The sequence below is a fragment of the Portunus trituberculatus genome, chromosome 34 (assembly GCF_017591435.1).
Source record: "Portunus trituberculatus isolate SZX2019 chromosome 34, ASM1759143v1, whole genome shotgun sequence".
Classification (NCBI taxonomy): Eukaryota; Metazoa; Arthropoda; class Malacostraca; order Decapoda; family Portunidae; genus Portunus; species Portunus trituberculatus.
In genome coordinates, this window is record NC_059288.1 from 2,667,501 (window position 1) to 2,680,000 (window position 12,500).

The 12,500-nt window shown below is 49.0% G+C and overlaps 1 protein-coding gene across 2 annotated transcripts in view; it reads left to right on the forward strand.

Moving 5' to 3' along the window:
* Positions 1–12,500, forward strand: part of LOC123512842 (forkhead box protein P1-like) — a 697,058-nt gene that overhangs the window by 335,665 nt on the left and 348,893 nt on the right. Inside the window, exon 7 of one of the 2 annotated variants that reach the window (XM_045269468.1) lies at positions 11,680–11,714. The exons of the other annotated variant lie outside the window; for it this stretch is intronic. Within the exon in view, the coding sequence (XP_045125403.1) occupies positions 11,694–11,714 (21 nt within the window). The 5' untranslated portion in view covers positions 11,680–11,693. The remainder of the gene's footprint in view (positions 1–11,679; positions 11,715–12,500) is intronic. 2 annotated transcript variants of the gene reach the window in all.

The following is a 12,500-nucleotide window of genomic DNA, read 5'->3' on the forward strand; positions in this document are numbered from 1 at the left end:
GGGTTAGATCGGAGAGGCTCTTGGGAAGCGGCGGCGTGGAGTGGAGAAGTGCGTGGCGGTGAATACGTGTGCGTGTGGAGCTCCCGAGGAAGATGAGGGGGAGGAATGCAGCCTTTCTTTGCGCCCTCATGCTTTTTTCTTCCTTACCGCGAGTTAGTAAATGACAGTAACAGGCTGAGTGGCGGCATTTTAAGACTGTCGAGGCGGGAGGGGGACGCTGGCGAGCCGGGAGCGCCGAGACTAGTAACGGTGCTGAATCTTGGAGGTAAAAAGAAGTTACGTATGTACAATAATGTGTGTTGGTTCCCGCGGCCAATGAGACCGAGCAGGCGACAGAAGATCAGTAATGGATGTCAAGTAGGGGAACATGTCATTGGGGAGTCGTAGAGTCGTCCACGCCGCTGCCCAGGGGTAGTGGACGCCCAGAAAAGCCCTGAGGTCGTGGCCGGACATGTCATCAGTAAAAAGCAATAACATTAATTTCAAATACCGTTGTGGTTGACTGGTCAGTTTAGAGTTTGTTCCGCAACCTTAGCCATGCGATGCCCTCCCTGCCCCTCCCTGCCTCTCCCTGCCTCTCCTCCCTCTCACTCTCTCTCTACCTCTCCATGCCCTTGTCTGTCTCTACCTCTGTCTTTTTTCTGTCTCTCGTTACCTCTCTTTAGTTCTGTTTCTATCTCTCTCTCTCTCTCTCTCTCTCTCTCTCTCTCTCTCTCTCTCTCTCTCTCTCTCTCTCTCTCTCTCTCTCTCTCTCTCTCTCTCTCTCTCTCTCTCTCTCTCTCTCTCTCTCTCTCTCTCTCTCTCTCTCTCTCTCTCTCTCTCTCTCTCTCTCTCTCTCTCTCTCTCTCTCTCTCTCTCTCTCTCTCTCTCTCTCTCTCTCTCTCTCTCTCTCTCTCTCTCTCTCTCTGTCTCTCTCTCTCTGTCTGTTTCTTGTCGCAGGTGTAACACTCGTCGCGGCGTGACTGACAGGTACATTGATTTACAGGAAATCTTAGGTTTAGTCACGCTTGGCGCCCGCTGCGTGTTGGGCACTTCCCGCCACGCCGCCGCGAAGACACGCTAGTCCACGCAAACTCACGCTAGCCTACTCTAACCCATGCTAACCCATACTAACCCACGTTAATTCTCACAAACCAACGGTAACACATACTAATTCACGCTAACACACACTAATTTACGATAACACACACTAACTAACACTAACTCAAGGTAACCCACGCTAACTCAAGTAAACTCACGCTAACACATGCTAACTCACGCTAACACAGACTAACACTTGCAACCTCACACTAATCCATGTTAACCCACGCTAACACACGCTAACTCATGCTAACATATCCTAACCCACGCTAACTCACGCTAACCCACGAACTCACCCCAACTCACTCTAACACACCTCAACACTCGCTACCTCACATAAACTAACGACAATTCACAATAACCCATGCTAACCCACGCTAGCCCACACACACACGAACCACGCTAACTCACGCTAACCCACGCTAACACAAGCTAATACACGCTAACACACACTAATCCACGCTAACCCACGCTAACACAAGCTAACTCACGCTAACACACGCTAACTTAAACTAACCCACGCTAACTCACGCTAACTCACGCTAACTCACGCTAACTCACGCCACACGACACAAGGAGAATGAAGCGGGAAGAAGGAGGCGGGAGGAGCGATGTATATCCTTAGGAGTCATCAGTGTTATGTTTAGGATCGGAAGTCAGTTGTGTAGGATCCTTAGGACGTCGCCCTCTTCTTCTTCTTCTTCTTCTTCTTCTTCTTCTTCTTCTTCTTCTTCTTCTTCTTCTTCTTCTTCTTCTTCTTCTTCTTCTTCTTCTTCTTCTTCTTCTTCTTCTTCTTCTTCTTCTTCTTCTTCTTCTTCTTCTTCTTCTTCTTCTTCTTCTTCTTCTTCTTCTTCTTCTTCTTCTTCTTCTTCTTTTCATTCTTCTTCTTCTTCTTCTTCTTCTTCTTCTTCTTCTTCTTTTCTTCTTCTTCTTCTTCTATTCTTCTTCTTTCTTCTCCTCCTTCCTTCCTTCCTTCCTTTTTCTTCCTTCTTTTCTTCATTCTTACATATGCAGCTACACACACACACACACACACACACACACACACACACACACACACACACACACACACACACACACACACACACACACACACACACACACACACACACACACTCTCTCTCTCTCTCTCTCTCTCTCTCTCTCTCTCTCTCTCTCTCTCTCTCTCTCTCTCTCTCTCTCTCTCTCTCTCTCTCTCTCTCTCTCTCTCTCTCTCTCTCTCTCTCTCTCTCTCTCTCTCTCTCTCTCTCTCTCTCTCTAGTGGTGATGCGAATGCCTAATCTATGTTTGCTTCCTAACCTCCTTCCTCCTCCTCCTCCTCCTCCTCCTCCTCCTCCTCCTCCTCCTCCTCCTCCTCCTCCTCCTCCTCCTCCTCCTCCTCCTCCTCCTCCTCCTCCTCCTCCTCCTCCTCCTCCTCCTCCTCCACTAATTCCTGATGAAATTTGGATGCAAGAGGATTAATTTGGGCTGGTTCTTATAACCTGCTAACCTGAGAGACGTACTCCTTCATTTACTCTCTCTCTCTCTCTCTCTCTCTCTCTCTCTCTCTCTCTCTCTCTCTCTCTCTCTCTCTCTCTCTCTCTCTCTCTCTCTCTCTCTCTCTCTCTCTCTCTCTCTCTCTCTCTCTCTCTCTCTCTCTCTCTCTCTCTCTCTCTCTCTCTCTCTCTCTCTCTCTCTCTCTCTCTCTCGCTCTTGACAATAACGACCTCCTTATTAGCAAGTCGTCGTCGTTTGTTGTCGTCGTGGCTTCATTGGGAGAGTAGGTGGGAGCGTAGGGAGAGTCATCAAGGTATTCCTCTGGTGTCCCTTCTCCGTGTGTTGGGCAGAAGGAGACACCTGCGGGTCCCTGTGCTCCTGGCGGCCATTACCTGCTGCATATTAACGCCGTGTTGTTATTCGTGTATGACAAATTATAAGCAAGAATCACTACGCTGGGAGAGGGAAGGGAGGAGTGAGGGAGGAAGGTTGAGGTTGGTAAGTCAATATCTCGTCACTTTCTCGTGCTGTGTTTTCTGGTTTTAGATTCTTAAGTGTTTTTTTCCACATAAGGTCTGTTTTTAAAGGCCGCTCCATCGGTTTGTCTGGTTTCCATGCGTGTTTTCTTGTACGAGTTTTTGTTTATGTATTGTTAGTATCATGAAAGCCTCCTTGAGATTCCCAGAGGCTTGTGTTGGTGTCTGGTGGATGTACAAGTTGTCGCAGTGTTGAGGTGTGTGAGTGTAAGTGTTGGTGTAGGCAGTGGTGCGTGTTTCGGGTGTTCCCAGGTGTGCCGGAAGCCTGTACCTGTTTGTAGCAATGTCAGTACCTGGTGTGCGTCTCAGGATCCTGGGAGGGAGTGAGTTCATTATCTTTTACCTCGCAGCGGGTATTTAAGATTCTCCTTGAGGAATGTGGGTTTTTTGTGTGTTAGGAGGAGGAGTGGACAGGCTGCGGTGCCCCTCAGTCTTGCGTCCCGTGGTGTCCCAGGGTGGGTGTGTCGTGCAGCCTCAGTACAGCACAAAACAGGCCGCCGGTCGGCTCGGAAACAGCGCTTCCCGTCGCCGCTGTGGTCGCTGCCGTCACAGGTGCTGGTCGCTCCTTCCCGCAGCTGCTTCACACTTGATCGCCTCGTCGGGGATCACGACGCACTTAATACGCAGGCGTAGCGGCGGGACAGCGGGGCCCCATACTGATGGCGGCGGCGGGAGAGAGGACGGGCGTCCCCACAGACACCTGACCCGGCCACGCAGCAACCATGGCGGCGTAATGATGTGACGGCGCTTCAATACACTCCCTCGGCAAGTCTTGCGGCAAAGGGTTGGCTTGTAGAATCCCTGGAAAAGAGACAGACGCAACGGTACACCCGGGGCGGCGAGGCTGCGGTGGCGGCGGGAGCGGCATGTCATGGAGCTGGGATAGGTGGGCACGGCTCCTGAAGGGAGCGAGTTTAATCTTCAGTCACCCGGCGTCACCCACGCGGCCAGACGGACAAGCTTCACTGCCCCGTGTGTCGCCACTGCCCCGCCACGCCGCCGCCGAGTGAAGAAAACATACAAACAAGAATAAAGTTAACACCGCGCAGGAAAGTCACGGCATAGCGGAGGCGGCGAGGGGGCGTGACACACACACACACACACACACACACACACACACACACACACACACACACACACACACACACACACACACGTGCACTGACGTATCGTTCACCTTTACGCTTCATACTCCAAATTTCCGACGTTTTTTTTATACCGAGCTCTTCCTTTATTGCGATGTTGCATGTCTTGGCGACGCGGGGAGCTCGGCGCGATAAGCTTGACGGCGTTGCTTGCGATGAGAAGAGACACGACTGCTGAGGCGACGCGGCAGGAGTCACTGTCTCTGCAAGCAACACACACACACACACACACACACACACACACACACACACACACACGAAAGCAGCACCCCAGAATCACGCGTTAGGGAGGAAGCACGGAGGAAGGCTCAGGTTATCACGGTAATTATGCGCCACCGCCACCTCCCCCTCGTCTCCTAACCACCGCCATCCTCACCCGCGCTTCCTCCTGTTTACACGACACCCGCTGCACTCCGTCACTGCAGAAACACCCACGGCGTCACCCATACACCTCCTCTGGGACTCCATGGGGCTTCGTAGGGACCAGAAAGACCCTAAATGTCCCTTTGGTCTGCCATCAGCTGACGTATGCATTTCCGGGACTCCGCCATCTGTTCCCTTCCTCTTTTTCCTCCCTTGTCTTCCTATCCTGGGTCAGACTCCATTCCCCTTCCTCCATTCTCCTCCTCCCCCTCCCGCCATCCCCCCCTCCTCCCTCTAGCATCATGAGTCATTGCAGGATACTCTGTTACTGCATCCTCCTCCTCCTCCTCCTCCTCCTCCTCCTCCTCCTCCTCCTCCTCCTCCTCCTCCTCCTCTTGCATCTGTCCCCTCATCCTTGGCAATTAATCATGAGTGATATTATCTGAATGAATAAAAACTGATTTGTAAAGAATGAAAGATGAATGTTACTGGGATCATGTTTCCTGTCTGACTCACTCTCACTCACTCTCACTCACTCATTCACTCTCTCTCTCTCTCTCTCACTCTTGATAAACTCCTGTCTTTATCCTTCTTCCCTTTCGCTCTCCGTCCATTAGGGTTAGGGAGGGAGGGAGGGAGGGCGGGAGGGGCAGGGGAAGGGAGGGATGGGGAGGGGATGTCTGTATAAGGTGACAGTGTAGCTAAGTTGTTATGCAAATGTTCCCTGATGAGCAGTTTCATTGTTGTGTGTTTTCATGGCCTTGGAATATATACATTTTTAATACATCATCGCTTCCCATTCTCATTATAAGTACACTGGCTCTCTCTCTCTCTCTCTCTCTCTCTCTCTCTCTCTCTCTCTCTCTCTCTCTCTCTCTCTCTACTTCGTTTTTTTCTCCTTTCATCGTCGTTTCTGTTTTCCCTTTTCATTATTTTCCTTCATTCATTCATTTTTTTCTTTCTCCGTTACTACTTTACTTCTACTACTACTACTACTACTACTACTACTACTACTACTACTACTACTACTACTACTACTACTACTGATGCTACTACTACTGATGCTACTACTACTACTACTACTACTACTACTACTACTACTACTACTACTACTACTACTACTACTACCCTCTCTCTCTCTCTCTCTCTCTCTCTCTCTCTCTCTCTCTCTCTCTCTCTCTCTCTCTCTCTCTCTCTCTCTCTCTCTCTCTCTCTCTCTCTCTCTCTCTCTCTCTCTCTCTCTCTCTCTCTCTCTCTTGAGCTCATTCACCTGACCCTCCTTGCTCCTCCTTTCTTCCACCCTCACACCTTCCTCCCTCACCTCTCCCCCTCTTCTCCCCTCTCTCCCTCTCCCTCCCCGTCTCCCCTCCCCCGTCATTATAACCGGAAACTTGGTAATAATGTCTACGTGTTGCAAGTTTTTAATGTTACGTGACTTTGCCAACCTAATTTTCATGTTGTTTCCTTGCGCTACCGCCACGGCCCCCTCGCTCCACACCTGGGCTCCGTCACGCCTCTACACCTCCCCTCCCACACCCATAACATCCACAACGCCTCCACTTCACACCTGGGACACTTCGCTCTTCCACCTATTCATTTGTGTATGCTTGGGATGTGATTTCGTGTTTTTTTTCTGTTTTTTTGTGGTGTTTTCCTTTTTATTCATATTGTTTCTTTTTTTTTCATCTGAGACAGTCTACGTATCCATCTATCCACTTATCTACTTCTGTACGTCGTTTTTTTTTTTTGTGTGTGTTCATGTTTATTGTTTATCTATCCATATTCTAATCCACATTGTATCCACATTATGGCTAAAACATTCTGTGCTTTCATTTTATTCACTCCTTCATCCATCCATCTACACTTTCTTTATTCTACACACACACACACACACACACACACACACACACACACACACACACACACACACACACACACACACACATTCACATTTATCCACACTGACACCCAACTAACTGCTCTACTGCACTTCTTTCACTACACTCTCTTCCACTTTCCATCCTCCTCCACCCACTCAGCTGCCAACTTCACATCCTTCCACATCCTGCAGTCACTCCATATACAAAAATGGAGGCGGCAGATCCTTGCGTTACTACTTCCTTAATCCCTTCAGTACTGGGACACATTACCTTGAGATTTGTGTATGATCAGACCATTTTATTGACATTAGGAAGGCTCTATGGAGGTCAGAAGATAATGGCCCAGAGTCTTTACTATTTTAACACCCCACGTAAGTTTCTGAAGCTGTACAAAATCACCAAATAGTAACCAAAATGAATATGGAAACGCGTCATGGTACTGAAGGGATTAAGGAGTGCAATAAATATCCTAATCAGTGGGATGAGAAACAGGGATCCTTCGCGGTGATCGGATTCTGCAGGAATGTGGGGTGAAGGACTCCGGACTCCTTGGGGTGACGGACGGAGAGTGGCAGGGAGGGGGGTGACAGTGGTAGGATATGACAGTAGCGCACAGTAGCTGCCAAACGTTTCCTGAATATCCTTAGTGGTTATGCGGTGTGTCCTTCGGCGCTGTGTGGGATTGAGCAAGGATACATGTTTTAGCACGAATACGAGTGGTGGTGGTGGGGTAGTAGTAGTAGTAGTAGTAGTAGTAGTTCTCTTTACATTATAATTATGCTACTGTTACTACTACTACTACTACTACTACTACTACTACTACTACTACTACTACTACTACTACTACTACTGCTGCTGCTGCTGCTGCTGATGCTGCTACCAGAAAATAAGAGAGATCATATCGTAAAAGTAATAGTAATAGCATCACCATTTATCTTTCAACTCCTCCTCCTCCTCCTCCTCCTCCTTCTCCTCCTCCTCCTCCTCCTCCTCCTCCTCCTCCTCCTCCTCCTCCTCCTCCTCCTCCTCCTCCTCCTCCTCCTCCTCCTCCTCCTCCTACTACTACTACTACTACTACTACCACCACCACTTCTGCTGCTGCTGCTGCTACTACCGCCCCTCCTCCAGTAGAAGCCAGATGCGCGGCGCCTGATCAGTGAGGGGCGACGAGGCGAGGCGACGACGCCCAACTGAACGACAAGCATCACCACAACCCACAAATAAGCTCACCATCACCACCACTTACGATAAAAAAGAAAAAAAAAAGCATAAAACTTCCTCGGCAGAAATTTCAGCGTAGACACACACAGACACACAGACACGCCAGGAGAGGACAGGTAACCCGCCAACTCCGCTGCATCCTGTCGGTGTGCCTGGCCAGCGCTGGTTGGTTGGTTAGGTTCCTCGGAGAATGACAAGCCAATATGCCATCCGTACGCAATGGTCCCAGCGAGGCCAGTCGGGCGTAAAATTACCTCAGAAGTCTTCGCGAGGGAGTGAGCGGCCGTAGACACCCTCCAGCCGCCGCCACGAGCTACAGGAGGGGAAGAAGTAGGAGAGAGAGGAGGAGACCACGAGGTTTTAGATTACCGGAGAAAAACAGGAGGGAAGATCAAGAGAGGTATTATATTGACATTCCTCCAGTCCGGCCCATCAGGTACTGGAAGGGAAGGGAGGAGAAAGAGAAAGAGAAGGTGAAATAAACATGCTTCCAGTTCTGCCCGTAAGTTTTGAACGCCTGGAAAAGAAGAAGAGGGATAGGTTAGACACTCTTCCAGTCCATCTCATGAGTTTTAAACGCCTGGAAAACAAGAAGAGGGATAAATTAGACACAGTTTCCAGTCTATTCCATGAATTTCAGACAACTGGAAAAAAAAACCAGGATAGATTAGACACGCCATGATATTTTAAAGCTTGGAAAAAGAGACAAGGGTTAGATTAGACAGCCTATGAGATCCAGACGAGTAGAAAAGAAAAGAAGCAGATTAGACACTTCCAGTCCAGCTATGAGAGTTGGATGGCTGGAAAAGAAGAAAAAGACTATAGTAGACACTTTTTCAGTCCAGATATGAGAGTTGGATGGCTGGAAAAGAAGAAAAGGACTATAATAGACACTCTTTCAGTCCAGCTAAGAGGTTTAACAAGCTGGAAACGAAAGGAGGCCAGAAGAAAAAGAAAATCAAAACCTTCCAGTACTAAACAGCTTAGACGCCTTGAAGAAAATGGATGGGACAGATACCTTTCCAGCCGCTACCAAGTTACAGACAACTGAAAGACTAGGAAGCTTAGAAAAGAAAAAGAAAGGTAACAAACACACCTTCCAGTATCCAGGATGAAGTCTAGACGGCTGGAAAGTAAGAAAGATAGACAAGATACCCTGAAGCCTTCCAGTCACGAGGTGTGGACAGCTGGAAAAGACTCAAAGAGAAGACAGATAGCTTTAAGGACAGAAGACATGCGGATTCCTCTGTCAGCGTTAAGGAAGGCCAGGATATTGGGCTTCTGGGCGAGACAGAAGAGGGATGAATGTGTGAATGAAAAGACAGAAAACGAGACTTCTTTCTGTACATAAACCTTAGATCACTACGGGATTCGAACCAGGATGAAGTACAGAGGAGTAGAGACAGGCGAGGATGTACATTGCTCCTCCTCCTCCTCCTCCTCCTCCTCCTCCTCTTCCTCTAGCTTGTTGCGGGGGAAAAATACACACTTCTTCTTAAAATGACACGGTTTTTGGTTCTCTTAGCGGTGCGGGAGCGGAAGCGAGCAAGGCGACGCTGCGACACACGGCTCAAGTAATGGCCAGGTGACGCAGGTAAAGGTGGAAATTAGACGTCGTTCTTCAGTTTTGATTCCACGTCGAGAGGTCTTGAATGAAGTGCATGATGGGGTGATGGGGGAGTGATGGGGATGGGGGGGGTGATGGCATGTGTGAAGCGAGGCTCGTGTGTGTGTGTGTGTGTGTGTGTGTGTGTGTGTGTGTGTGTGTGTGTGTGTGTGTGTGTGTGTGTGTGTGTGTGTGTGCGCGCGTGTGCGTGTGAGTGTATTTGCGTGTTTGTGTGCGTGTGGGTTACGGTTACGTGTGGCGTGGGCAGGAACTAGTGTGTCTGTGTGTGTGTGAGTGTGTGATTGGCGTGGGCACCATTAGGGAGCAATGGGGCGTGTGGGGGTGAGGGAGGGGTAATAAGAGTCGGGGGAGGAGGGGGTGGTGGATAGAGGCGTGAATATGAAAGGGTTACCGGCAGCTGTCAATACTTCCTCGCTACGGTAGTGGTAGTAGTAGTAGTAGTAGTAGTAGTAGTAGTAGTAGTAGTAGTAGTAGTAGTAGTAGTAGTAGTAGTAGTACCAACAAGTTTTAGCGCCAATATTCTATTCTGACTACTAAGAAAACACTAATATTACATTTTCACCATTTTTACTGTTGATAGCATTAAGAAAAAAACATAAAAAGTAAAACATGATGAATTTACCAACTGAATGAGAGAGAGAGAGAGAGAGAGAGAGAGAGAGAGAGAGAGAGAGAGAGAGAGAGAGAGAGAGAGAGAGAGAGAGAATGTAATGATTTAAAGAGAGAGAGAGAGAAAGAGAAAGTGTAGCCCATTGCCCCTTCAAGGTAGTACATGATACAGCCTCCCTTTCCTCAGTACACCTTGCCGGGGTCACCTTAGTCGTTCCCTCACCTGGCGGGGCACGAGAACCGCTAGGGACGAACCACAGCGAACCACGATAGCCACTACCTCCCTATTACTATTGTCAGTACCTCCCTCTCTGTCTCTGTCTCTATTTCTCTCCGTCTCTCTCTCATACATTGATTTGCGTGCGTGTGTTGACCCGCCAGGACCCACCGAGAAAATAAAAACATCTTGGTTCCGTAGATAATGAGACGCAAGTTTGTTCACGTGGTTTACCAAGCAATTATCTCTCTCTCTTCCCTCGCTCTGACAAAATATTAGTAAGGCAGTCCGGGAGATTGTGCCGCGGGAACAAAGACCGCGGCCGCTGGAGTGGTGGTTGCCTTCTATTGTGCCTTTCTCTGCCTGCCGGAGACGCGGGCGGAGGGCAAATACTCAAGGCGAGCAGCACAGTATCACAGCACTTCGCCGCCGGGGTTCCAGGGAGGGGGAGGGTGCTGCGCCGGGAAACACCAGTGCAATTTTGCCAAACAAGCACTAACCTTCTTAAACAGGTACTTGGAATCCCGCATCTGTCAGCAACCCGCGTGGGGAAGGGGAGAAAAAGAGTAGGAGGAGGAGGAGGAGGAGGAGGAGGAGGAGATTCACACGGCTACCCAGGAGGAGGAGGAGGTGAGGGAGAAGACGGACATACCCACAACAGGCCGCGACAATCATCTCCCGAAATTAGCACCTACAAATGGCGCGCACCTGGCAATCTTGTGGAAAGTGTTGCCTTTTGCACCTCAATCCGTCAAGCTGGAACTTCACGTCCACTCCCCCTTTCCACTCCCACACCCCACTCCTCCTACTCCCCCATTCCCTCATGGCTCGAAGGATGCAACAAATTATTAAGCAGAGTCACACACACACACACACACACACACACACACACACACACACACACACACACACACACACACACACACACAGTCCCCCTTGGCCGCCATCTTGCTATCCGTGTCAGGTGAAGAGAAAGACAGTGAGTGTGTTTACCTCACTTCGGGAGAGAACGTCTGTCTGCGCCACCCTTCCTCTCCCTCCTCCTCCTCCTCCTCCTCCTACCTCCTATACCTCCTCCAACTCCATTCTTCTCTCCTCCTCCTCCTCCTCCTCCTCCTCCTCCTCCGTGAACTACCGTCGTGTTTAGATCCTCACCTTGTCTTTTTATTAGCTTTCTTTTTTGTTTCATCTGCTTATGGTATTTTTGCTCTCTCTCTCTCTCTCTCTCTCTCTCTCTCTCTCTCTCTCTCTCTCTCTCTCTCTCTCTCTCTCTCTCTCTCTCTCTCTCTCTCTCTCTCTCTCTCTCTCTCTCTCTCTCTCTCTCTCTCTCTCTCTCTCTCTCTCTCTCTCTCTCTCTCTCTCTCTCTCTCTCTCTCTCTCTCTCTCTCTCTCTCTCTCTCTCTCGTGGCGTCACTGAATAAGACTAATTTCTGATTGTTTTGTTGTGACATTTTGTATTGCAATGGGCGTGAGTGGGTTGTCATTATTAATATCATTGTTATCATTACTTTGTTTCTCTTTCCAGGTGTGTATGTTCTGATGGAAGTAGTGAACGTACAGGTAAGAGAAAACACAGCCTACCTTGTTTAATCTCTCTCTCTCTCTCTCTCTCTCTCTCTCTCTCTCTCTCTCTCTCTCTCTCTCTCTCTCTCTCTCTCTCTCTCTCTCCACGATCCTGAACCCCCGTGTTTGTTGTCTTGACTTAAACTGTCGCCTCTTCAGTTCCGCTTGCGCAATTTCACCTCTTTGAATTTTGGTAACAGGTAAGAGGAGGAGAAGAAGGAAGGAAGAAGAAGAAGGTTAACCGCTACAGTGCGATGTATTTGTGTCTGTGTAAGCCTCTCTTCTCTCCTCTCTCTTCTCAGTCCAGCGTGCCCGAGTGTTTATCTCTCTGTCAGGGCTTAAGTTTGCACGTGGCTTGCTCGCTTCGCCTAAGTTTGTCCACCCAGCGCCGCGAGACACCACGGAGGGACGATAAAGAAATAATGTTTGTCAGGGAGCCAGGAACAAATTTTAGCCCCGACTCACTCAATTTTTTAGTGTTTAAGGGTTTGTCAGTTCAGAGAGAGAGAGAGAGAGAAATAAGAACCACAAATATGCCGGGTTTTTTTTTTTCTTCGTTCTCTCTTTCTTTTTTTTTTCTTTCTCCTCTCGTCATGAATATAAACAGGAGGAAGGTCAACATGCAAGTTCTGATTCTGAGAGGGACTTAATTTTCGAGGCACAGAGAGAGAGAAAGTCACCTCCTCCTCCCCTCCTCCTCTTCCTCCTCCTCCTCCTCCTCCTCCTCCTCCTCCTCCTCCTCTAGACACCAGCGAAAATATGCCAACCTTTGTTATTACCTGT